The sequence below is a fragment of the Mizuhopecten yessoensis genome, unplaced genomic scaffold, assembly GCF_002113885.1.
Source record: "Mizuhopecten yessoensis strain PY_sf001 unplaced genomic scaffold, ASM211388v2 scaffold716361, whole genome shotgun sequence".
Classification (NCBI taxonomy): Eukaryota; Metazoa; Mollusca; class Bivalvia; order Pectinida; family Pectinidae; genus Mizuhopecten; species Mizuhopecten yessoensis.
Genome location: NW_018480078.1, coordinates 570,865 through 595,124, shown reverse-complemented (window position 1 = coordinate 595,124; position 24,260 = coordinate 570,865). Strand labels below are relative to the sequence as shown.

The 24,260-nt window shown below is 35.3% G+C and overlaps 2 protein-coding genes across 3 annotated transcripts in view; one reads left to right on the top strand and one right to left on the bottom strand.

The window, feature by feature from the left end:
* The window catches only part of LOC110443871 (THUMP domain-containing protein 3-like), a 35,579-nt gene extending 15,928 nt beyond the window's left edge, over positions 1-19,651 (bottom strand). For both annotated transcript variants that reach the window (XR_002462154.1, XM_021488308.1), the window contains exons 1-4: positions 19,423-19,651; positions 15,856-15,933; positions 10,429-11,240; positions 3,896-3,965 (exon numbers count right to left, since the gene is read on the bottom strand). Coding sequence is in view for 1 of the 2 variants with exons in the window: in XM_021488308.1 (XP_021343983.1) it covers positions 3,896-3,965; positions 10,429-11,240; positions 15,856-15,933; positions 19,423-19,617 (1,155 nt within the window). In the remaining variant the exon portion in view is untranslated. The remainder of the gene's footprint in view (positions 1-3,895; positions 3,966-10,428; positions 11,241-15,855; positions 15,934-19,422) is intronic.
* Positions 19,652-19,693: 42 nt separating this feature from the next.
* The window catches only part of LOC110443872 (transmembrane protein 5-like), a 136,396-nt gene continuing 131,829 nt past the window's right edge, over positions 19,694-24,260 (top strand). Inside the window, exon 1 of the mRNA XM_021488309.1 lies at positions 19,694-20,100. Coding sequence (XP_021343984.1) covers positions 19,950-20,100 — 151 coding nt within the window. The 5' untranslated portion in view covers positions 19,694-19,949. The remainder of the gene's footprint in view (positions 20,101-24,260) is intronic.

Sequence of the window (24,260 nt, the reverse complement as noted above, 5' to 3'; positions counted from 1 at the left end):
ACCCTGGTAACAACACTTGTTATTATGTTATCTCCAACCCTGGTAACAACACTTGTTATTATGTTATCTCCGACCCTGGTAACAACACTTGTTATTATGTTATCTCCAACCCTGGTAACAACACTTGTTATTATGTTATCTCCGACCCTGGTAACAACACTTGTTATTATGTTCTCTCCAACCCTGGTAACAACACTTGTAATAGTCTTCAACCCTAGTATCCATGCTTGTAATATACTCTCCGACCTTGGAAACAACTTTTGTGATATACTATACTTTCTGACCTGTCTTCGGAAACAAACAAGTACATCATTCACAGAAAACATAAATTTACACTGAATGGCTAAATGACCAAACTGTCTAGATTCAGCTGTGAACACAAAACTACACAGCATAAAACAGGTGAATGCAGCTTCTGTTATGCAAGATAACAGACTGGCATGTCACAAAGATACCAGCGGTAAACATAGAAGAGGTTCAGGGTTCATTCGAATTTCTTTAGCTCTTTCACCGAATACAAAATGAATGATTGTTTGCACAGAAATATTAAAAGAACTACTGTGATAAGGACAAAATCTCACGCCGAGACATCCTAACTCACGATGAAACATGTCTCACACCACGTGAGCCATAAATCTCACATTCGAAAATATTTTTCCTCCGTGTCACACAAAGCCATAAATCGACAATTTTTACCTTGGCTTGGACTATATACTAAGGGTGATAACTCCAGTTGCAACATTATGTTTTAGAAGTTAGCTGATGTGAGGTGTCGCTTTACATCCGATGGGTATAATAATAGTAATAATATTAATGCTTTATTTATAGAAGGTAGCTCAATTATTTACAAAACTATTCTCCCTTGAGGCCTTCACTACAATCTACGGCAATAATATATACAGAGTAATAGCATTAAATATGAATATAAATTCAGGAAAATCAAAGGCAACATTGCATAGATTTGAAATACAGTTCTAGCATAATTGCAGCCAAACATAATGCTGTAAAATGTATAGTAAATTAATTGTACATGGACACAATGTAATTGTATTATCAATACTTAAATATGAAATCAAGAAGCATATACATAGTAACTTACAGACAACATTGCAAAGATTGTAATCTTTCTAGCACAGGAACTTGATAACATGGAGGATACAGCAATATGGTCATAATATAAATATGGATCAAACTAGAAATCAGAGGTGAAGAAAGTGCTTAAAACATTTTGTCTTGAAAGACTGTAGACTGTCAGAATTTTTGATTTGTAAGGGCAATCCATTCCATACATGAATACCAGACATTTGAAAGCTTTTCTTATATAGTTCTATCTTAGGTTTGGGTTGGATCAGTTCTCTATCTGTTGTAGAACGTAAAGTATAATTAGATGGAGGTTGGACAAATAAATTCTTGAGGTATTTAGGTGTTAATCCATTAATTGATTTATATATCAGTACAGCTTTGTGATAATTCACCCTTTTATTAATTTCTAGCCACTGTAGTTTCAAAAAAAGTGGTTTAGATGGAAAGTGTAAATGCATCGTAAGGTGAGTTGTTTTCACTCGTAAACTTAGTATTAAACATACCTGTCACACAGAAAAGAAAATTCTACTTATATAAAGTGGTTCACTATTGTCAAGTAGTGCTTTCTCAAGTTTTGAGACAAAACCAAACTTGAAAATAATGCCAACTTGGAGGAAAATAACAAACAGCCAAATGGCTGATGAAAAGTTTGATAGGTGTAAAGTTATTTGCATGACTAGGTCGTCCTGAATCTTCAGATAAGATGATCGTATAACCAGAACTAAAAAGAAACATTGTTTTCCCCCTTTTAGCTGTGTTCTCTCCCCTTTGATAGGAGACAGATCTTACCCCTATAGAGATACTTCCTGTTCCTCTGATAGGAAACTGATCTTACCTATATAGGGATACTTCCTGTTCCTCTGATAGGAGACAGATCTTACATCTATAGGGATACTTCCTGTTCCTCTGATAGGAGACAGATCTTCCCTTGATAGGGATACTTCCTGTTCCTCTGATAGGAGACAGATCTTATCTCTATAGGGATACTTCCTGTTCCTCTAATAGGAGACAGATCTTACCCCTATAGGGATAATTCCTGTTCCTCTGATAGGAGACAGATCTTCCCCTATAGGGATACTTCCTGTTCCTCTGATAGGAGACAGATCTTACCTCTATAGGGATACTTCCTGTTCCTCTGATAGGAGACAGATCTTACCTCTATAGGGATACTTCCTGTTCCTCTGATAGGAGACAGATCTTACCTCTATAGGGATACTTCCTGTTCCTCTGATAGGAGACAGATCTTACCTCTATAGGGATACTTCCTGTTCCTCTGATAGGAGACAGATCTTACCTCTATAGGGATACTTCCTGTTCCTCTGATAGGAGACAGATCTTACCTCTATAGGGATACTTCCTGTTCCTCTGATAGGAGACAGATCTTACCTCTATAGGGATACTTCCTGTTCCTCTGATAGGAGACAGATCTTACCTCTATAGGGATACTTCCTGTTCCTCTGATAGGAGACAGATCTTACCTCTATAGGGATACTTCCTGTTCCTCTGATAGGAGACAGATCTTACCTCTATAGGGATACTTCCTGTTCCTCTGATAGGAGACAGATCTTACCTCTATAGGGATACTTCCTGTTCCTCTGATAGGAGACAGATCTTACCTCTATAGGGATACTTCCTGTTCCTCTGATAGGAGACAGATCTTACCTCTATAGGGATACTTCCTGTTCCTCTGATAGGAGACAGATCTTACCTCTATAGGGATACTTCCTGTTCCTCTGATAGGAGACAAATCTTACCTCTATAGGGATACTTCCTGTTCCTCTGATAGGAGACAGATCTTACCTCTATAGGGATACTTCCTGTTCCTCTGATAGGAGACAGATCTTACCTCTATAGGGATACTTCCTGTTCCTCTGATAGGAGACAGATCTTACCTCTATAGGGATACTTCCTGTTCCTCTGATAGGAGACAGATCTTACCTCTATAGGGATACTTCCTGTTCCTCTGATAGGAGACAGATCTTACCTCTATAGGGATACTTCCTGTTCCTCTGATAGGAGACAGATCTTACCTCTATAGGGATACTTCCTGTTCCTCTGATAGGAGACAGATCTTACCTCTATAGGGATACTTCCTGTTCCTCTGATAGGAGACAGATCTTACCTCTATAGGGATACTTCCTGTTCCTCTGATAGGAGACAGATCTTACCTCTATAGGGATACTTCCTGTTCCTCTGATAGGAGACAGATCTTACCTCTATAGGGATACTTCCTGTTCCTCTGATAGGAGACAGATCTTACCTCTATAGGGATACTTCCTGTTCCTCTGATAGGAGACAGATCTTACCTCTATAGGGATACTTCCTGTTCCTCTGATAGGAGACAAATCTTACCCCTATAGGGATACTTCCTGTTCCTCAGATAGGAGACAGATATTACCTATATAGGGATACTTCCTGTTCCTCTGATAGGAGACAGAACTTACCTCTATAGGGATACTTCCTGTTCCTCTGATAGGAGACAGATCTTACCCCTATAGAGATACTTCCTGTTCCTCTGATAGTAGACAGATCTTACCTCTTAAGGGATACTTCCTGTTCATCTGATAGGAGACAAATCTTCCCTCTATAGGGATACTTCCTGGTCCTCAGACAGGAGACAGATATTACCTATGTAGGGATACTTCCTGTTCTTCTGATAGGAGACAGATATTACCTCTATAAGGATACTTCCTGTCCCTCTGATAGGCGACAGATCTTACCTCTATAGTGATACTTCCTGTCCCTCTGATAGGAGACAGATCTTACCTCTTAAGGGATACTTCCTGTTCCTCTGATAGGAGACAAAGCTTACCTCTATAGGGATACTTCCAGTACCACACATTGGATCACAGACAACATCTCCAGGCTTGATTTCACATAATCTGTTTAAAAAATATTGAAAGTCATACAACAATGGGTAATTTAACTGGAGAAAAAAATCAGAGCAGTATTTAAATTGTTTGAAACATCAATGTACATGTATGCATTTGTAATTCATTTTCACTGACGTACAGCCAGTACCTGGCGACTTCCCCTCGTAGGCCATGAAACCCGCGACCCAGTGGTGGAGGGCTAGTGGTAGCAGAATGTTAGACGCCTTAACCACTTGGCCACCATGGCCTCTAATTTGAAAGAAGATAATTTAGTAACAAAGAACATGACAGAAATTTAAAAACAAAGCATTTAAAAGATGTTTTTGGTTCTTAAGAAGTCATTTGAGTTTTTAGCAGATCTGACACATGTGACCTTGAAAATTGGTCAAGGTCGTTTCTTTTTGAAAGTTTCTAGCAATTGTCATGCCACAAAGCTAACAGCTAAACAATTTAACATAATGACTCTAGATGTTCTTGTTTTTCAGAAGATGCCATTTGCGTGTTTTACCAATTATGACTCTGTGACATAAAATACTGCATTGTTCAAAGTAATTTGTTTTCAACAATTTGAATTATTTCAATTTAATAGATGACTTTTGAAGGTTTTGTATTAATTGATCCCTTATAAGACCCACCCTGCAATTCCCCCTGGGAGTCAATTCCTATCTGAGTATAGGTTCTGATCCCTATCATTCGAATATTTTTGGAATGCTGGTGGAAATCTACTTATTACTTTCAGATAAGATGTCTTGTGAAGGTTTTGCCTTCTGTGTCCCCTTATGGCCTTGCCCCTTAATCCCCTGGTTGGTCAACCACTTATTGAGTAACGATTCTGATCCTCATCATCTAAGGATCTTTTTTGTAAGTTTCAGAGGAGATATCTGTTGAAGGTTTTGCACTAAGTGATATCTTATGGCCCCACCTCATAGCCTCTTGTGGGTCAGTTGCTTATTGATCCTTATCACCTTCAAGATCCTGTTATGAAATAATGATCAAAATTCAACAGTTAGTTGCAAAGAAGTTTTTGAAGGTTTTACAATAAGTGACTGTGGCCCCTAATGGCCACACCTGGCAGTTCCAGCCCAAGGGGTTCTGTGCCCTTTTTTTAATATATATTCTGATATCCATCACATGTTGAATATTTTACATGTACCACCAATTGTCAACAAACCTGACAGATGGATCTTGGTTTCTGCAGAGAAGTCAAAAATATTAACATGAAACACAAATATGATGGCGGAAGAAAAGACAATGACAATATGTCTCAGAAATTCAAGTAACCTAAAATGTCATACACTAAAGCCTGGTGACACCACAAGCAACCTTAATATGACCCCTAACAGTACACTAAAGCCTGGAGAAACCATAAGCAACCTTAATATGACCTCTAACAGTATAGTAAAGCCTGGTGAAACCATAATTACCAACCTTAATATGACCTCTAACAGTATAGTAAAGCCTGGTGAAACCATAATCAACCTTAATATGACCTCTAACAGTATAGTAAAGCCTGGTGAAACCAAAATTAGCAACCTTAATATGACCTCTAACAGTATAGTAAAGCCTGGTGAAACCATAATTAGCAACCTTAAAATGACCTCTAACAGTATAGTAAAGCTTAGTGAAACCACAAGCAACCTTAATATGACCTCTAACAGTATAGTAAAGCCTGGTGAAACCATAAGCAACCTTAATATGACCTCTAACAGTATAGTAAAGCCTGGTGAAACCATAATCAACCTTAATATGACCTCTAACAGTATAGTAAAGCCTGGTGAAACCATAAGCAACCTTAATATGACCTCTAACAGTATAGTAAAGCCTGGTGAAACCATAAGCAACCTTAATATGACCTCTAACAGTATAGTAAAGCCTGGTGAAACCATAAGCAACCTTAATATGACCTCTAACAGTATAGTAAAGCCTGGTGAAACCATAAGCAACCTTAATATGACCTCTAACAGTATAGTAAAGCCTGGTGAAACCATAAGCAACCTTAATATGACCTCTAACAGTATAGTAAAGCCTGGTGAAACCATAAGCAACCTTAATATGACCTCTAACAGTATAGTAAAGCCTGGTGAAACCATAAGCAACCTTAATATGACCTCTAACAGTATAGTAAAGCCTGGTGAAACCATAAGCAACCTTAATATGACCTCTAACAGTATAGTAAAGCCTGGTGAAACCATAAGCAACCTTAATATGACCTCTAACAGTATAGTAAAGCCTGGTGAAACCATAAGCAACCTTAATATGACCTCTAACAGTATAGTAAAGCCTGGTGAAACCATAAGCAACCTTAATATGACCTCTAACAGTATAGTAAAGCCTGGTGAAACCATAAGCAACCTTAATATGACCTCTAACAGTATAGTAAAGCCTGGTGAAACCATAAGCAACCTTAATATGACCTCTAACAGTATAGTAAAGCCTGGTGAAACCATAAGCAACCTTAATATGACCTCTAACAGTATAGTAAAGCCTGGTGAAACCATAAGCAACCTTAATATGACCTCTAACAGTATAGTAAAGCCTGGTGAAACCATAAGCAACCTTAATATGACCTCTAACAGTATAGTAAAGCCTGGTGAAACCATAAGCAACCTTAATATGACCTCTAACAGTATAGTAAAGCCTGGTGAAACCATAAGCAACCTTAATATGACCTCTAACAGTATAGTAAAGCCTGGTGAAACCATAAGCAACCTTAATATGACCTCTAACAGTATAGTAAAGCCTGGTGAAACCATAAGCAACCTTAATATGACCTCTAACAGTATAGTAAAGCCTGGTGAAACCATAAGCAACCTTAATATGACCTCTAACAGTATAGTAAAGCCTGGTGAAACCATAAGCAACCTTAATATGACCTCTAACAGTATAGTAAAGCCTGGTGAAACCATAAGCAACCTTAATATGACCTCTAACAGTATAGTAAAGCCTGGTGAAACCATAAGCAACCTTAATATGACCTCTAACAGTATAGTAAAGCCTGGTGAAACCATAAGCAACCTTAATATGACCTCTAACAGTATAGTAAAGCCTGGTGAAACCATAAGCAACCTTAATATGACCTCTAACAGTATAGTAAAGCCTGGTGAAACCATAAGCAACCTTAATATGACCTCTAACAGTATAGTAAAGCCTGGTGAAACCATAAGCAACCTTAATATGACCTCTAACAGTATAGTAAAGCCTGGTGAAACCATAAGCAACCTTAATATGACCTCTAACAGTATAGTAAAGCCTGGTGAAACCATAAGCAACCTTAATATGACCTCTAACAGTATAGTAAAGCCTGGTGAAACCATAAGCAACCTTAATATGACCTCTAACAGTATAGTAAAGCCTGGTGAAACCATAAGCAACCTTAATATGACCTCTAACAGTATAGTAAAGCCTGGTGAAACCATAAGCAACCTTAATATGACCTCTAACAGTATAGTAAAGCCTGGTGAAACCATAAGCAACCTTAATATGACCTCTAACAGTATAGTAAAGCCTGGTGAAACCATAAGCATCCTTAATGAGACATCTAACAGTATAGTAAAGCCTGGTGAAACCACAAGCAACCTTAATATGACCCCTAACAGTATAGTAAAGCCTGATGAAACCACAAGCAACGTTAATATGACCTCTAACAGTATAGTAAAGCCTGGAGAAACCACAAGCAACCTTAATATGACCTCTAACAGTATAGTAAAGCCTGGAGAAACCATAATCAACCTTAATATGACCCCTAACAGTACAGTAAAGCCTGGTGAAACCACAAGCAACCTTAATATGACCTCTAACAGTATAGTAAAGCCTGGTGAAACCATAATCAACCTTAATATGACCTCTAACAGTACAGTAGAGCCTGGTGAAACAATAATCAACCTTAATATGACCTCTAACAGTATAGTAAAGCCTGGTGAAACCAAAAGCAACCTTAATATGACCCCTTACAGTATAGTAAAGCTTAGTGAAACCACAAGCAACATTAATATGACCCCTAACAGTACACTAAAGCCTGGTGAAACCATAAGCAACCTTAATATGACCTCTAACAGTATAGTAAAGCCTGGTGACACCAAAACCAACCTTAATATGACCTCTAACAGTACACTAAAGCCTGGTGAAACCATAAGCAACCGTAATATGACCTCTAACAGTATAGTAAAGCGTGGTGAAACCATAATCAACCTTAATATGACTTCTAACAGTATAGTAAAGCTTAGTGAAACCATAAGCAACCTTAATATGATCTCTAACAGTATAGTAAAGCCTGGTAAAACCAAAAGCAACCTTAATATGACCCCTTACAGTATAGTAAAGCTTAGTGAAACCACAAGCAACATTAATATGACCCCTAACAGTACTCTAAAGCCTGGTGAAACCATAAGCACCCTTAATATGCCCTCTAACAGTATAGTAAAGCCTGGAGAAACCAAAAGCAACCTTAATATGACCCCTTACAGGATAGTAAAGCTTAGTGAAACCACAAGCAACATTAATATGGCCCCTAACAGTACACTAAAGCCTGGTGAAACCCTAAGCAACCTTAATATGACCTCTAATAGTATAGTAAAGCCTTGTGAAACCATAAACAACCTTAATATGACCTCTAACAGTACACTAAAGCCTGGTGAAACCATAAGCAACCGTAATATGACCTCTAACAGTATAGTAAATCCTGGTGAAACCATAATCAACCTTAATATGACCCCTAACAGTATAGTAAAGCCTGGTGACACCAAAACCAACCTTAATATGACCTCTAACAGTACAGTAAAGCCTGGTGAAACCATAAGCAACCTTAATATGACCTCTAATAGTATAGTAAAGCCTTGTGAAACCATAAGCAACCTTAATATGACCTCTAACAGTATAGTAAAGCGTGGTGAAACCATAATCAACCTTAATATGACCTCTAACAGTACAGTAAAGCCTGGTGAAACCATAAGCAACCTTAATATGACCCCTAACAGTATAATAACACTGAAATAAACTCTCCTATCAGCAGTTTTATAGCTGTGATACAAAAAAAAATCACCAAAATTTACCAGCATTGGGACTGACGGAAACTCAATGTCTTCACACTGTTTGGAATGCAATGCCAAAGCCAATAGTATCAGAAAGCTCCAGATGATTCCCTGGGTCATTTCTCTGACGTAATCATGTACACCAACACCCAGACATATCTACTCAAGAAACTGAGACAGACTAGATAGATATTAAGTCTCATTGCTTTAATGCCTTGTTTCTAATGACCTCAGAGTGAATAGAATGTTTGAAAACAGGGGAAGAAAGTGTTTTGCAATTTTTTCACTCAATCTTGTTAACTGCACTTGTCGTTTTGGCCCACAAGAAGTTTACGTAAATAACTTTGTAAAATAATTCTTTTTATCAAATGGCTCTTTTTTTTTAGTTGTATAAAATACAAATACAGAATGTACAAATAACTTCCAAATGGTAGAAATTGAAAGTCTTACATTATTATAAGCTCAGGTAACATTATTTTCCCTGAAACTAGAAAGTTAAACTGATAAAATGGACTGTTTATCACAGGATCTCAAAAGACAATCTTTCTGTGTTTTTGTTTAATATAAACTTCCAAATGGTAGAAATTGAAAGTCTTACATTATTATAAGCTCAGGTAACATTATTTTCCCTGAAACTAGAAAGTTAAACTGATAAAATGGACTGTTTATCACAGGATCTCAAAAGACAATCTTTCTGTGTTTTTGTTTAATATAAAATCCTATCTATATCCAGCTGAATAATGTAAGACTCTTCCATGCTCAGGGGTGTAGGATAGGGAAATTCCACCCGAGGGTTTTGCCAAATTTGAAAATCCTGAGGGTGGATCTTCCCTATCCTATACACCCTTGGGCTTGAAAGAGTAATTTTCTCTCATTCCAACCACCAGAATAAGCTCAGAAACCATGAAAATGCATTTGGACTGGCCACCATTTTGAAAATATCAATCCCCCCCTGAGCTTTTTGGACGAAAATGAATCAGCCAGCCAGATTTAGTATATCCCATATTGGCAAACAAGAGTTTGTGCAGGAAAATTAATCACATCTTTCTAACGTGTACGGTAAATATATCGTAAAAAGTTTTTAATTTCATCACGTCGCCTTCTCCGCATTGCGGCATCGGAGAGTTCCGAATTTGTGACGCCACGTCATTGTCGAGCAATTGTGACGTCACGTCAAATGAAATGGGGTGTAAGATAGAAATTTCCTACGCCCCTTTCTTACCCTGGACAGCTATTTTACACACAGGGAAATGAGAGAAAGATCTAGGTATACATGTATTACATTTGTAGATAAACATTTTCCTATTACAAATTTTTGCATGAAAGTAAATCTATGATGTCAGTGCATTGTTTTTGAAAATGTCTTCATCAGGGTCAACACAATTAATAATTTTTTGTTACCAGGTGGTGTTATATAAATCTGGCCTTTTAGAGTAAGTTCTTACCTTAGCATGCTGTATGCAATAGTGGCCCTAAGGGTGGTGGGACCAAAGGAGACGATGTTCCTCTTGTGTAAGCTACCTTTGGTGAGGGCCAAACACACACGAATGTCATTCTCACTGATATTCAACACCACCTCAATGTCAAATTTTACCATGTCTACATTCCAGTTGAAGTAGTTGTTGATGGCCGCCCCAAAATTAGAAGCGGCACACATGGAGTCAAACTTGTGATTTGTTCCTGCTCGCTTACAGGTCACGCGGAATGCTGGCATGTTTGGGTCCCAGGAAGTGATTTTAACTTTCTGCTTTTTGGACGGTCCTTCTTCCGCCTGAGATTCATCCCCTATCTTTTTTTCTGTAGCTGATGAATCTGCTGAAATTTTGTCGATGTCACCAGAAGCCTTTCCTTCTGAGGAGGCTTTATCTGTGACACCGGCATCTATATCACATGACAAAGTTCCTGCATCTGATTGGTTGTCGCCTCGACTCTCTTGTGATGGTGAATCAACTTGGCAGTCCCCTTTCTTCACATTTTCCGTTTCTTCTGTTGAGATATTGTCCCGTTTGTTTTTCTTTCTATCCTTGTACCTTGTGGTCCAGAGCCTTTTATTAGAGTCTTTGGCATTGCGTACTTTTGGTTGTTTCTTTGGTCTGAAGATATCCTTAGTGCTGATTGGTTCTCCAAGGTCAGCTGGTATGACGGAAGGGCGGGAAGCGATGGAGTGGGGGAAGTCATACACCTTATTCCACGCCTGTAGTCCCAGGTCCCAATCTAAATCTGGAACAAGGTTTCGCAGTTGTGACATACATTTCATCTGAAAAGACAAGATAACGTCTGTTAAATTGTGAAACACAAATGGTTAAAACATGACAGATATCATTTATAACTACTTGAAATAGATACAGACTGGTTCAGGGTGGAGCAGTGGATAGTGCAACCACCTTTCACCAAGACAGCCAGGGTTTGATTCCCTGATCTGACGTGAAAAGATATGTCGTCACCTATCTGACCATTCGGGTTTTCTCCAGGTTCTCTGGTCTCCTTCCACTTTCAGACCCCCTGCAAGTTAGACTGCGGGCTAACAAGAGTGGTTAATATAAGTTGATATATAGTATGTTTCATAATTGTTGTAAAATAAATAAAAGTTTATAACATAATAGAAATAGATTTCTCATGAAATTTCTTGAAAACACACCATGGATATGTGTTTGTAATATGGATAGGTTGTCTTTGAATGAAACACCTTTATTTTACATGTTGGCAAGTTTTCAAAATTGCCTCATAAGAAAGTGTATCGCATATTCTGGTTGAAATGTATTGGTATGTGTGACAATCCCCTTGCAATCTGTTACTATTAATGTGAACTATGTTTTTTTAATTCAGCGTCTGAGACACATTGCAACAGGCTTGAACTAGCAAGGCAACATACAATTCTTTTTGATTTTGAAAGACATTTTCCAATTAATCATTTTGGTTTTTCTGAAAGGGCAGATTCATAGTCAATGTTATGATAGGTGCTCAGTGTATGTAAATGAGCTAAGATTTAGCCAAAGTATTCAATGTATATTGACATCTATGAAGAATGACTGTTTAGGGGTCTAGCACATGCAAACTCTAACAATGGTTACATATAATTGTTAAAAAGTTATTGTTTTTAAACTTATTTTGTTCTGTTATATAAAGGCTTCTTTGACAGTGGTTTATCTTGATAAGCACAAACACAGTCCAAGTTCAAAATTACATCATATAGAGATTGTTAGTACGGTCCATTTTTATAAAAAAAAATCCAATTAGTTACTGAAAATTTAAATCAAAACATTTTCATCAAATAGAAAAAAACAAAATTGACAGAATGATTAATGTGATTTTCAAAACAAAGCCTTAAAAATCTCAATTATAAAATAAATTTGCAAATTTTCCAGGATGAAATTTCACATTTTGCTGAAAAAAATGCTGTTTTTTTTTTTTTCTATCAAATTGTTTTCTCATTTTTATAAATATATTAACAAGATACAGCACTAGCTTTCAACTGTAATTGTATGGTATTATGCTCTGATCAAGTAGCCCAGACGAGCCATGAAAATTTATTTTGAGCAAAACATATTTTTTACAGAAAATTGAAATATTTCTAGGATTTCAGTAGCGATGATACCATATAACGGAACAAGTCACAGCTTTTCAGCAAGGGCTGGCACAGAAGTCACAGTAACAAGAACTGTCCATTACAAAGATTTATAAACAGAAATATTTCACATTTGAAAAAAATAAAAAAAATGTTGGCTTGAAATCTTCTTTTGCATTGCAAGGTGTAAATGGTAATGTGTTTGAACAAATGATGTTAAGTTTAATTTCATGCTCCAAATATATCATAATATCATAATATTTTATTTCTTTTGGGCATAAAATGATAAAAAAATATATGTTTTACAGTGTTTTAACTGCTTTTAACAAAATCCTAATTTAATAATAATATTAACTAGAATTTTGTTTTTGTGAACAAAAACATATTTCTCAACTTATTAACCAATAGAAAAACTCTGGTATAAAAAATTAACAAAGGGCCATATCGCTTTATATAGTGGGGCACGCGACCTGAATTTAGAATGCTACACTCCTACTTCCCAAGAAACATTAAAACTTTAGCAAGTTTGGTCAACATAGGTGAAATAACATGGAAGTTATGCTGTGGACAAACTTTGGTATTAAAAATAAACAAAGGGCCATAACTCTGTATGTAGTGGGGCATAAAATCTGATTTTAGTGAGAGAAATTCCGCCTTCCTAAGATTTATTAATATGGTAAGTATGGTCAACGTAGGTGAAATAACATGGAACTTATGCTTACGGACAAACTTTGGCATTAAAATTAAACAAAGGGCCATAACTCTGTATATAGTGAAGCACGATACCTAATTTGATTGCACTGCACACCTTTTGTGGGTGATGCAGATACACTTCAAGCTTAATCAGGAATTATGGGCCGGACAAGAATTTACTGAAAATATGCACTTATTTGACCTTTGACCTTGAGGTGGAGGTCACAGTGACCTAATTCCAGTGCACTGCACACCTCCTGTGGGTGATGCATGCATATCTAAAGTTTCATCAAGATATCTTAAACAGTTTAAAAGTTAAGGCCCAGACAAGTTTGATTAGAAGAACCAGAACCAGAAAAAAGGAAGAAGAACCAGTACTAATACAATGTCTCCTTCATTCGAAGGGGAAACATAATAATTGTCTTTATTCCAACTTGATGACATATTGAGTCAAAGGCTCGTCTAACATATGGTCAAGCATGATAAAATGTACACTATTTACAACAATGTGCATGCACTATTATGTGGAAAAAAACAGTGGTTACCACAGGTTTATTAGGATAATTACAGTGTTGTCCACTTCTGTCTGTAGTGTACTAGTATGTACACAGGTTTATTAGGATAATTACGGTTTTGTCCACTTATGTCTGTAGTGTACTAGTCTGTACAGGTTTATTAGGATAGTTACGGTTTTGTCCACTTATGTCTGTAGTGTACTAGTCTGTACAGGTTTATTAGGATAATGACAGTGTTGTCCACTTATGTCTGTAGTGTACTAGTCTGTACAGGTTTATTAGGATAGTTACGGTTTTGTCCACTTATGTCTGTAGTGTACTAGTCTGTACAGGTTTATTAGGATAATGACAGTGTTGTCCACTTATGTCTGTAGTGTACTAGTCTGTACAGGTTTATTAGGATAGTTACGGTTTTGTCCACTTATGTCTGTAGTGTACTAGTCTGTACAGGTTTATTAGGATAGTTACGGTTTTGTCCACTTATGTCTGTAGTGTACTAGTCTGTACAGGTTTATTAGGATAGTTACGGTTTTGTCCACTTATGTCTGTAGTGTACTAGTCTGTACAGGTTTATTAGGATAGTTACAGTTTTGTCCACTTCTGTCTGTAGTGTACTAGTCTGTACAGGTTTATTAGGATAATTCCAGCTTTGTCCACTTATGTCTGTAGTGTACTCAGTGTTTCCTACATGTACATACTCTAGTCTCGTGTTGTCATAAAAATAGAATTAGAGAACAATTAAAACACAATTTCTGTGAGACATTTCGACGAGTTAAAGTAATCCCTGTACTATGTATGGCTTGGGAAAACGTGAATTATAAATACACTACCGCACACATTTTCTGAAAGTGATCTAGGAACATAACAGCTTTACTTAAGTATTCGGAGGTAATTTCCCTTGGGCCACATTACATTGAGAACACAGAAATAAAGTGGAGTTTAATTTCTGATATCAAACAAAATGTTGTCATCCCCATGTTCATGTGGCAACTTTCACTACATCATTGACATGATCACAATCTGTAGATCAAATTTCAAACTTGAAATTATAGAAAATTTAGAATGTCATATATTAAAATATTGGCAAAGACATTTACCTTAAATGTAATTTGATAAGTATTGAATTAGAAATAATTTTAATATGACTGTTTGAAATTTATTTCAAAATTAACCAACATTGTGTTGAGAGTTAATGTACGAAAAAAAAAGAAGTTTAACACAATCTGATTAAAATCATCAGATTACATGGCTGAGTTTAACAATACTGTAGAGGTTCTTGATAAACATTTATCATAATATTTCACCTCTACATGCCCGGCCATTACCTCGTCCATGGCAAGTTTCAGTCACGTGACCTTTAAGGATTATGTCCATGGAAAAATGGTGGAAAAAAAACCTTCCCTTTCGAGGAATTTTAGAGATAAACTGACAAATTCCTTTCTTTCATTTAATGATACATAGCCTATAGATTCCATTACAGAAAGTGATTTGGTTGAAATAGGACTGGATTCATTATATGAAAGAAATGAATTTGTCAGTTTATCTTAAAAAGGTGCTTCCATTTGCCATTTTCTGTTGACTGAATCATCAGAGCTAGGTCACATGATTGTCAACATTGGGTTTATAAAGTAAAATAACACAATTTTTATTATAATTGCTACACTTAACATTTTGCAAGGTATTCATGGATCAAATTCTTATATATATTTGGATTTTCTCATCAAGTATTGGTTGTGCGGTTGAAATTAATAGCAAATGCAGTGCATACAAATCAAAAACATATTTTCTGACACTTATTTTAAAGAACCTTACATGAAAAAGAAGCATTGAACAGATATTTCATGTTGTCGTTTGATTATGAAATAAGAAACAGAAAGAATATCCAATGTTGATTCACACAGTATTTCACAAGTTTCCTACCCACATCACCATTGCAGTAGCCTCCAACAGCACCATGCGTCCATGTCATTTAACACCATCTACAACACTTACATGACCTGACCGGGGCGATAGATTCTACAATCTTCATAATTACCAGTAAGAATGTAATCTGAATCAGGTTTCTCTTAAAGCATCAGAAATTACTTTATTGAACTTACTTCATCATCAGCAAATTGAAATTTCTTGATCTCGGTCATGACGACAAAACAGTTGTCCACACATCCAAGCTCCAGCACCTTCAAGAAAATATAGTACATTGAGTTTTATCTCAAAGTTCTATCATCAGTTCCCATCAATCAAAGTATAACCACCTTCATTAATTATATATCCTAGTCCACCCTCCTGGCATACAACTCCGGGCCAATTAAGGTCATATTCACCTAAATCTAAATTTATGTTAATTTCAATCCAAATGCACATTTATATACATATATATATGGGGCAAAGAAGTAATTCCAACAGTGTGGACAAGTTTAGGTTGTCAAATTTTCGGAGCGATCCGCTCCTTTTTCAAGACACAGTGAAACAGAACAGTTACATGTTCATATACATCATATTACAAGAAGATAGAATTGATATACTATAATTGAAAATATAGCTATTATATAAAACCAATAGTCCCCTTGGCTAATGACAGCCGAAGGCAGCAATTAAGCTGAGAGCATCGCGGACAAGGAACGCTGATGTAGAGGACCTATTCTTGCGCAAGATGCACTGTCATATAAAGTGAGTCAACGAGAGATATCAAAAACGGGTATATATATATATGCTAGTCTTTATGTTCATGCCAACTCTGGTCCAAGTTCATTTCCTTTCTTATCTACTTTAAATATTACATGTAGCTACGTCAAAAAACTGATGTTTTTTTTCCCACTTAGTATCTATGTAACTCTTTTAATGACAATGAAGTATACACTTTAACGTTCAAACAAAAAGTACCTAACACTTTATAGCCTAATCCAAATATACAAAAAAATGTCTTTATTTCAATTTTCAAATAACCCAAAACTTTTTTACTCCCTAAAAAAGAACCTTCATCTGCACTAAAGATTTTTTTTTATTTGGCCCTACGTATATGAACCACACCCTTCCTTCACAAAAAATAGAGTCCCAGCCCTTTGCTCAGTGATGCCTCAAACTAAATCTGACCTTAGACATTTTTTTAAACCCCTATTCCATATCTAAATATCTAAATGTTACAGTGCATCACTGTGTCCAATTTCTAAAAGATACATCTTTTGGAGTTTGGATTACAAGATAAGAACATGTACACCATGCTTTATTTTATTAGCATTGACCTTGACCTTAACCTGATCAGAAACTATTTAATTGCGGGGGGGGGGGGGTTGAACTTGTCTGCTGGATAATTTAACTACCCGGTAGTAAATCAAAACCAATCAAACAAACAAAGGAAGACAGACAGACAGACAGATTACTACATGGCACCTGCATCTCTGACATATTCTTCAGGTGACACCCAATTTCATGATATATGGGGAATTAGGAAGATTTCCTCTGAGTATAAATATCAAAGTTAGAATGATTGGATTTTGGGCCAAATTGTTAGAACCAATACCTAATAAGTTAAGTAATAAAATGTATAAAATTATTATAAACTATAATACTCAATGGTTGAATTGTATTAAAAATATCCTTGATGAATGTAATTTAATAAATATATTTGAAAGTCAAGAATTCCAAAGTACCCAATGGTTGAATAATACAGTTTTCCATATACTAAAAGATAAATTCATTAATAATTGGAGAAGCGATGTTTTCAATTCATCTAAAGGGACCAATTACAGAATTTTTTTAAATGACTTAGTATTAGAAAAATACCTGCTAGATCTCCCTCCAAGACTAGCAAATGTTTATTGTAAATTTAGAATTTGTAATGTAAAATTTCCTATTGAATGTGGTAGATGGAATAACATTCCAAGAGAAGATAGAAAATGTATGTTTTGTGACCTAAATGAAATTGGAGACGAATATCATTATTTATTTAACTGTAATGACCACCAGATAGTGCAAAACAGAAGAAAATTTATGTCGAGATACTATTTTGAAAGTCCTAGTACTTTAAAGTTTAATACATTATTTAATTATGTCAATAATGAAGAACTAATTTCACTTATAAAATTCCTTAAGCACATAATTGAGCGAATTAACACTGGCCATTAACACCATGATTTATATGTAAACTGTACTAGATATATATGTATATAATTCTCTACACTGTAACCAGTTTGCGAGAATAAAAAACTTGTCATTGTCATTGTCACTGATGTTGGACACTAATGTACCGTAATTTTGACCCTAATGGGCCTTGCGCCTTCTGTACCTGAGGGAACATACCATTTACTATAACAACAGAGGATCCCATTTGCCCATTGATGCATAAAATTCAAACTAACTTTAGCTTAGATTATTTCACCTGTATGGAAGGAGGAGTCTTTTGAAGATATATTTCTTTTACCCATTAGGCTCAAAAGTGAGGAGGGACATATATATACTTATCATCTTGTCACCATCGAGTCTCCTTTGGCTCAAATCTTACATTGATACTGTAGGAGTATTGTAGTCTGTTTAAGATTTTCTTTTATTTGCCTTATTAGGCCCTGCCCTTCTATCCGTGGGGACTATGCAGATCAATCCTTCTTTTATACAAGCCCTTGGCCCATAGATGCTTCATAAAAAAGATGACTAAAATCTTATCAGCAATTCAGAAAAGCCTACTGAAGTAAACGTTAATGGATGATTTATGCCTTTTGAGGTCATTTCAGGGTTTTGATAATAAATAATAAATAAATAATAAAAACTGATTTAAAGCGAAATGCACTGCAGCAGTAAACTTAATATTCATAGCTCGTCCAATATATTTATTCTGGTTCCATAATATATGTAGACTCATACTTAAGGCTTATTCTTGAGTATAACACAACCTGTGTCTCGGTATGTATAGCCCTGATTGTTGATTATATATTAAAATGACTGTACATGTGCAATCAAGTTCGAGTTTCAGATGCTTCATAAAAAAGATGACTAAAATCTTATCAGCAATTCAGAAAAGCCTACTGAAGTAAACGTTAATGGATGATTTATGCCTTTTGAGGTCATTTCAGGGTTTTGATAATAAATAATAAATAAATAATAAAAACTGATTTAAAGCGAAATGCACTGCAGCAGTAAACTTAATATTCATAGCTCCTCCAATATATTTATTCTGGTTCCATAATATATGTAGACTCATACTTAAGGCTTATTCTTGAGTATAACACAACCTGTGTCTCGGTATGTATAGCCCTGATTGTTGATTATGTATTAAAATGACTGTACATGTGCAATCAAGTTCGAGTTTCAGACTACTCCACTCATTCTTCCAAGAATTTCGATTTGATCGGATCAAATCCATTCCAGGAGGTGGCAGAAAAAAAAAAGTGATATCTGACCGGTGAGTTGTAAACTCTCTGATTCCCTTAATTGTTGCCATTCCTTCAAGAAGAAAACTACACTTTGAATTATTCCCTTCAGCCCCCTTGGCGGTATAAAAATAGCTCATCTAAAGCTTATGCTTAAATTGGTCACATTATAAACGATGCTTACTGAGGTTTATTATCATTAGTTCTTTCGGCACTCTATACTATAGTTATCTATGGGAACCTAAATACATGTAGCCCTAATACAGTAATAAGCTGATCAGTTTGAGTTTGCTTATGACAGAATACCTTTTTGACATCCTTTATCGGAACTTTGATGACGATGTGACCTCTTGCGGCTTTCGCTTCAGTCTTAAATACATCAAGAGCTTCAAGCTTCGCTGTAACCTCAAATCCAGTTGGTACAGTTGCTTCAATTTGACAATATACTTCTTTTTCGTCTGCTGACATTTTAGCGTCCACGTTTTCCTTGGGTGCCGCCATTTTGAATCTCGTTTCGGGTCACATGACTCTCTCTAGAAATATATACACACGAGTTTATTTCCGGGGGGAAATCCCACCTTTCAGTCGCTCAGTGCACATACGGAAACCAACGTGCTGAAAGCTGTGAGGCGGCCACTTCTCCACTGATCGATACTTTCAGCAGGTGTTGTTAAACCACAGTGACTGTTCATAAATCGGTCAACTTACGACAATAACAGCAGTATAAGGATACAAGCGACGAGTGTATAACAGGATTTATTTAAGACGCGTGTGTATTTGATTTCATGACAAGAAATTGGAGGTGACAGTTCGTGACCCATGGAGGTACAGACATGAGGCTTTATTTCCGAAACTGGCGAAAGATCGCTTTCGGAATTTTAGGGATTTATTTTCTTGTGTCGTGCTACACCGGTTACCTGTTGATAAGAAGAAGGCTTTTGAGTAAATCTCGATATGACCTACAACGTATCCGAGAACTTACTGGTAAGTTAGACAACATTACAAGCACATGACATGTTGATGTATGTTTACACGATTACATGTCAAGAAAATGTTGGCATTGTTCTATTTAAATAAGCTGTCAACAATGCAACCATGTAGTTTTCATTTGGCATTAACGTTGTTTAGTTGTTCCCTTTTTTAGATGTGTTATCTTGAATAAACGCCCTGTGGATTAGACGGTGACTCGTGTCAGAACTATTTGACCTCTTATGTTGTGTAAACAATGCTATCACACGTGGTGATCGGGGTTCATCTGTGTCTACACAAGTGTCGATCCTGGTGTCTATAGCAGCGGAACAGACCACCTGTGGTGTTATGTAACTCATACACGGGTACAAAGCATTGTCATCTTAACTTTAAGTTTGTACCTAATTTTACACACACAGCCACTGTGGTCAAAGAAGTTCTGGATGTTTCTGAAATCCATACTTTTTGTACCTTAAAATAGGATGTTTCTGTACATTTTGTTATGAGGAGAAAAGCTGAAGATCATTTGAAGTATAAAATCAGCTACACACAGAACTCTAAAATCAAACTAAGTGCCATTTAACAAAAATCTTAAGTATTCTATTGTATCATATATACAAGTATCAAAACATCTCGATAGTTATCTTAACCACTGAGTAACAAAATGTTAGTAGCCCGATAAATGGACATTGTTCCGACAATTCGTATAAAAGTCACAATGTAGAAAAGTGACAGTACGATTACTTGTTAAATCTAAATTATAAATTAAGATTTAAATTGACTGCAGATATCCAGCAATTAAAATGACTTGCTTAAATACGAAGGATGCCTAAGTATAGATTAGTTTAGAATATCATGTTTAAATTTTAATACAGTGACATTTTCAAATGCTGATCGACAGGTGTCAAACTTTGTTCCGATCTGACCATGTCATGAAGCTTGTACAACCAGGCTTTTTATATACAGGAGATTGGTCTAGACAGTCCGTAATTTGACCCAACGTTGGGCATTAAATGGTCAGAAATTCTATCTGACGAGACCACCTGGCTTCATTTGATTGGTTAAATTGATGTCCATAATGCATTGAAGCCCTTTGGATCAATTTACATTAATTACTTTCCATTCTCTCAAAGTGTTTATTCATCAAAATTTGGAAATTGATTAGAATAGCAATTTAATTCCAGCAATAATAAAGTTGGCTATCAGATTCATACAGCAGGATGGTTAAGTTTTTAGTTGCTGATTTTAATCAGAGAGATCTAGATCTATAATCTATATATATATACATGTACAATTGTATGCAAGTGTCTGCATGTTTTGATTGATAACATTTTCTTTCTTTCTTCAAATCTGCAAGTGTTAGCTTCTTGTGACTGAATTGAATATTCAGTCGTGCCAAAATAACCAGGTTGTGTTAAAAATAATAAGTTGTAAATCTAAACTTAGAAAGATATTTATTCTTATTGTTCCCATACTTAAATTTAAAAAAAAGGTATAATGTGCTGACAAATTTCCTAAAACGCTTTTAACACATTTTATCTTGAATATGAGGGTTTATCTTTAATCTTTATTTCCATCACATAAAAGTTACATACATGTATGTTTAATTGATTTTGAAAGTTTCATATTCACAAATAATTTGACATTTCCAATCATCACGAATAGTTTATTTAGTCATTGTTTAACATGTGCACAGACAATATGAATTGAAAAACCATGGAGTTGTTTATGAAATGACAGTTTTGTTTTTGTTTTTTTTATATACTTATTTGAACTGAGCAGATTTCCTCTGATAAAATAGAGCTTCTAAGAATCTTTAACAAATCTTTTACCATGACCTAAAACTTTCAAAATATTTATTAACTCTTTTTATAATTTTTGGATATTACCACTATTCAATATTTCAATATCTAATTTCATTTAAATTTTGAGAAACTTTCCAATTGATGATGAAATCCTTCCTTTGATTCTCCCTTTCCTTAATGATCATGCTTCAATATAAGTTTGGTAATATTTCAATGGTAAGACCTTGAAAAGTTCAAAACCACCATTTTATATCTCAACATTTGACAAATACAGCATGATCTAAAATATAACTCTGTGACTGACCCGCAATATATGTGTATGCCAGTTATTGAATTTGTTACATGTTGTGTTTAAGTTAATGTTGTGCTAGATATAAATACACATCAACATATCATAACACACAAGTAAATTTTCATTTAATTATATATAGGTACAATGATAATTGATTTAAGTTATAATTAGATTACTATAGTCGGAAAACAGCATGATCAGTTATATAATTATAATAAAATGATCAACAGGAAATATCATGATTCATAACATTTAATAACTTATAAGTTAATAGACATTTGAAGATTACCTTTCAAATATTATCATATTAAATTCATTTTTTAATTTTCTGTTTTCTAATCAACATTTTAATCTTATTGATGACACAGTTGAGAAAATACAGCTGATTATTGATTGTTATCTCATTAAATTCATTTTTTAATTTTCTGTTTTCTTTTATCACCAATAATCTTATTGATGATATAGTTAACCAAAATATGGCTGGTATTAATAAATTAATTACAAACATAAAGAAAATGTACATTTATTTAATAAAACAGTGATAACGTCACAGACAGTTGATCGACTGGGCTGCTGCTTGCTGATCATAGATCTAAACCTGCTGATGTACTGGTGTTGGTACGTTCGAGGCAACCTCACAATGTCGTTTGAAGGTGTATGTGTTATAGAAATCCTGTAGTCTAGCTTTGACACTGACAGACTTTGTTTCTTTGATTATCGTTCTTTAACTTCATCGTATCCACCCTGAGATAGCCCTTAATGGAGGGGTGATATCTTCTATAAATTAAAACCATAAATGTTTATAATTATATTGAAGAAATATGCTGCCTTTGTAGTTGTATTTGTGAATATCATCTTTCATGCATACGCAAATCATTATATAAATATATACAATATGTAACCTTTTAATCAAAAGTTATTTGCAAGCATAAATACCTTGACTTATTTAACATCTTAAGTCAAGTCTATAGCTACATATTGAAGTGAATTTAAGAAAACGGTAATTTTTAAAACGATGTATTTTTAACAGTTGAATAAGGATGTAAGTTGTTGTAACGAGTGTTTGAAGAAATTAAGGATTGAATAAAAATATCTATAGAGACAGTCACTTTAACTGTATACTATAGGAAAGGTTACAGCGTACAACAACTGTTCAACATAACAAATGTATAAAATTGATATCAAAATATATACCACAACTGTACAGGGAATGTTAGCACACTGCACAACTGTACAGGGAATGTTAGCATGTTTGTACTTCAACTGTACAGGGAATGTTAGCACACTACACAACTGTACAGGAAATGTAATTAGCACACTACACAACTGTACAGGGAATGTTAGCACACTACACAACTGTACAGGGAATGTTAGCACATTACACAACTGTACAGGGAATGTTAGCACACTTCACAACTGTATAGGAAAGGTTATAGCGTACAACAACTGTACAACATAACAACAAATGTACACACTATAATGGTACATGGTGTGTTAACATCCTATAACTGTATAGGAAAGGTTACAGCGTACAACAACTGTACAACATAACAACAAATGTACACACTATAACAGTACATGGTGTGTTAACATCCTATAACTGTATCGGAAAGGTTATAGTGTACAACAACTGTATAACATAACAACAAATGTACACACTATAACAGTACATGGTGTGTTAACATCCTATAACTGTATAGGAAAGGTTATAGTGAACAACAACTGTATAACATAACAACAAATGTACACACTATAACAGGACATGGAGTGTTAACATCCTATAACGGTATCGGAAAGGTTATAGTGTACAACAACTGCATAACATAACAACAACTGTACACACTATAACAGTGCATGGTGTGTTAACACATAATATAGCAGTTCTTTGATAGCTGCCTGTTTACAAGTGTAGGAATCTCTGTACAGACAGTATATACTGAAAGTATAATCCGGTACAAACAGTTAGCTATGTCATGCTTCTTGTTTGCTAATACAGCAGTACTGTGATAGCTGCTTGTTTACCAGTGTAGGGATCTCTGTAGAGACACTATATACTGAAAGTGTACTCAGGTACAAAC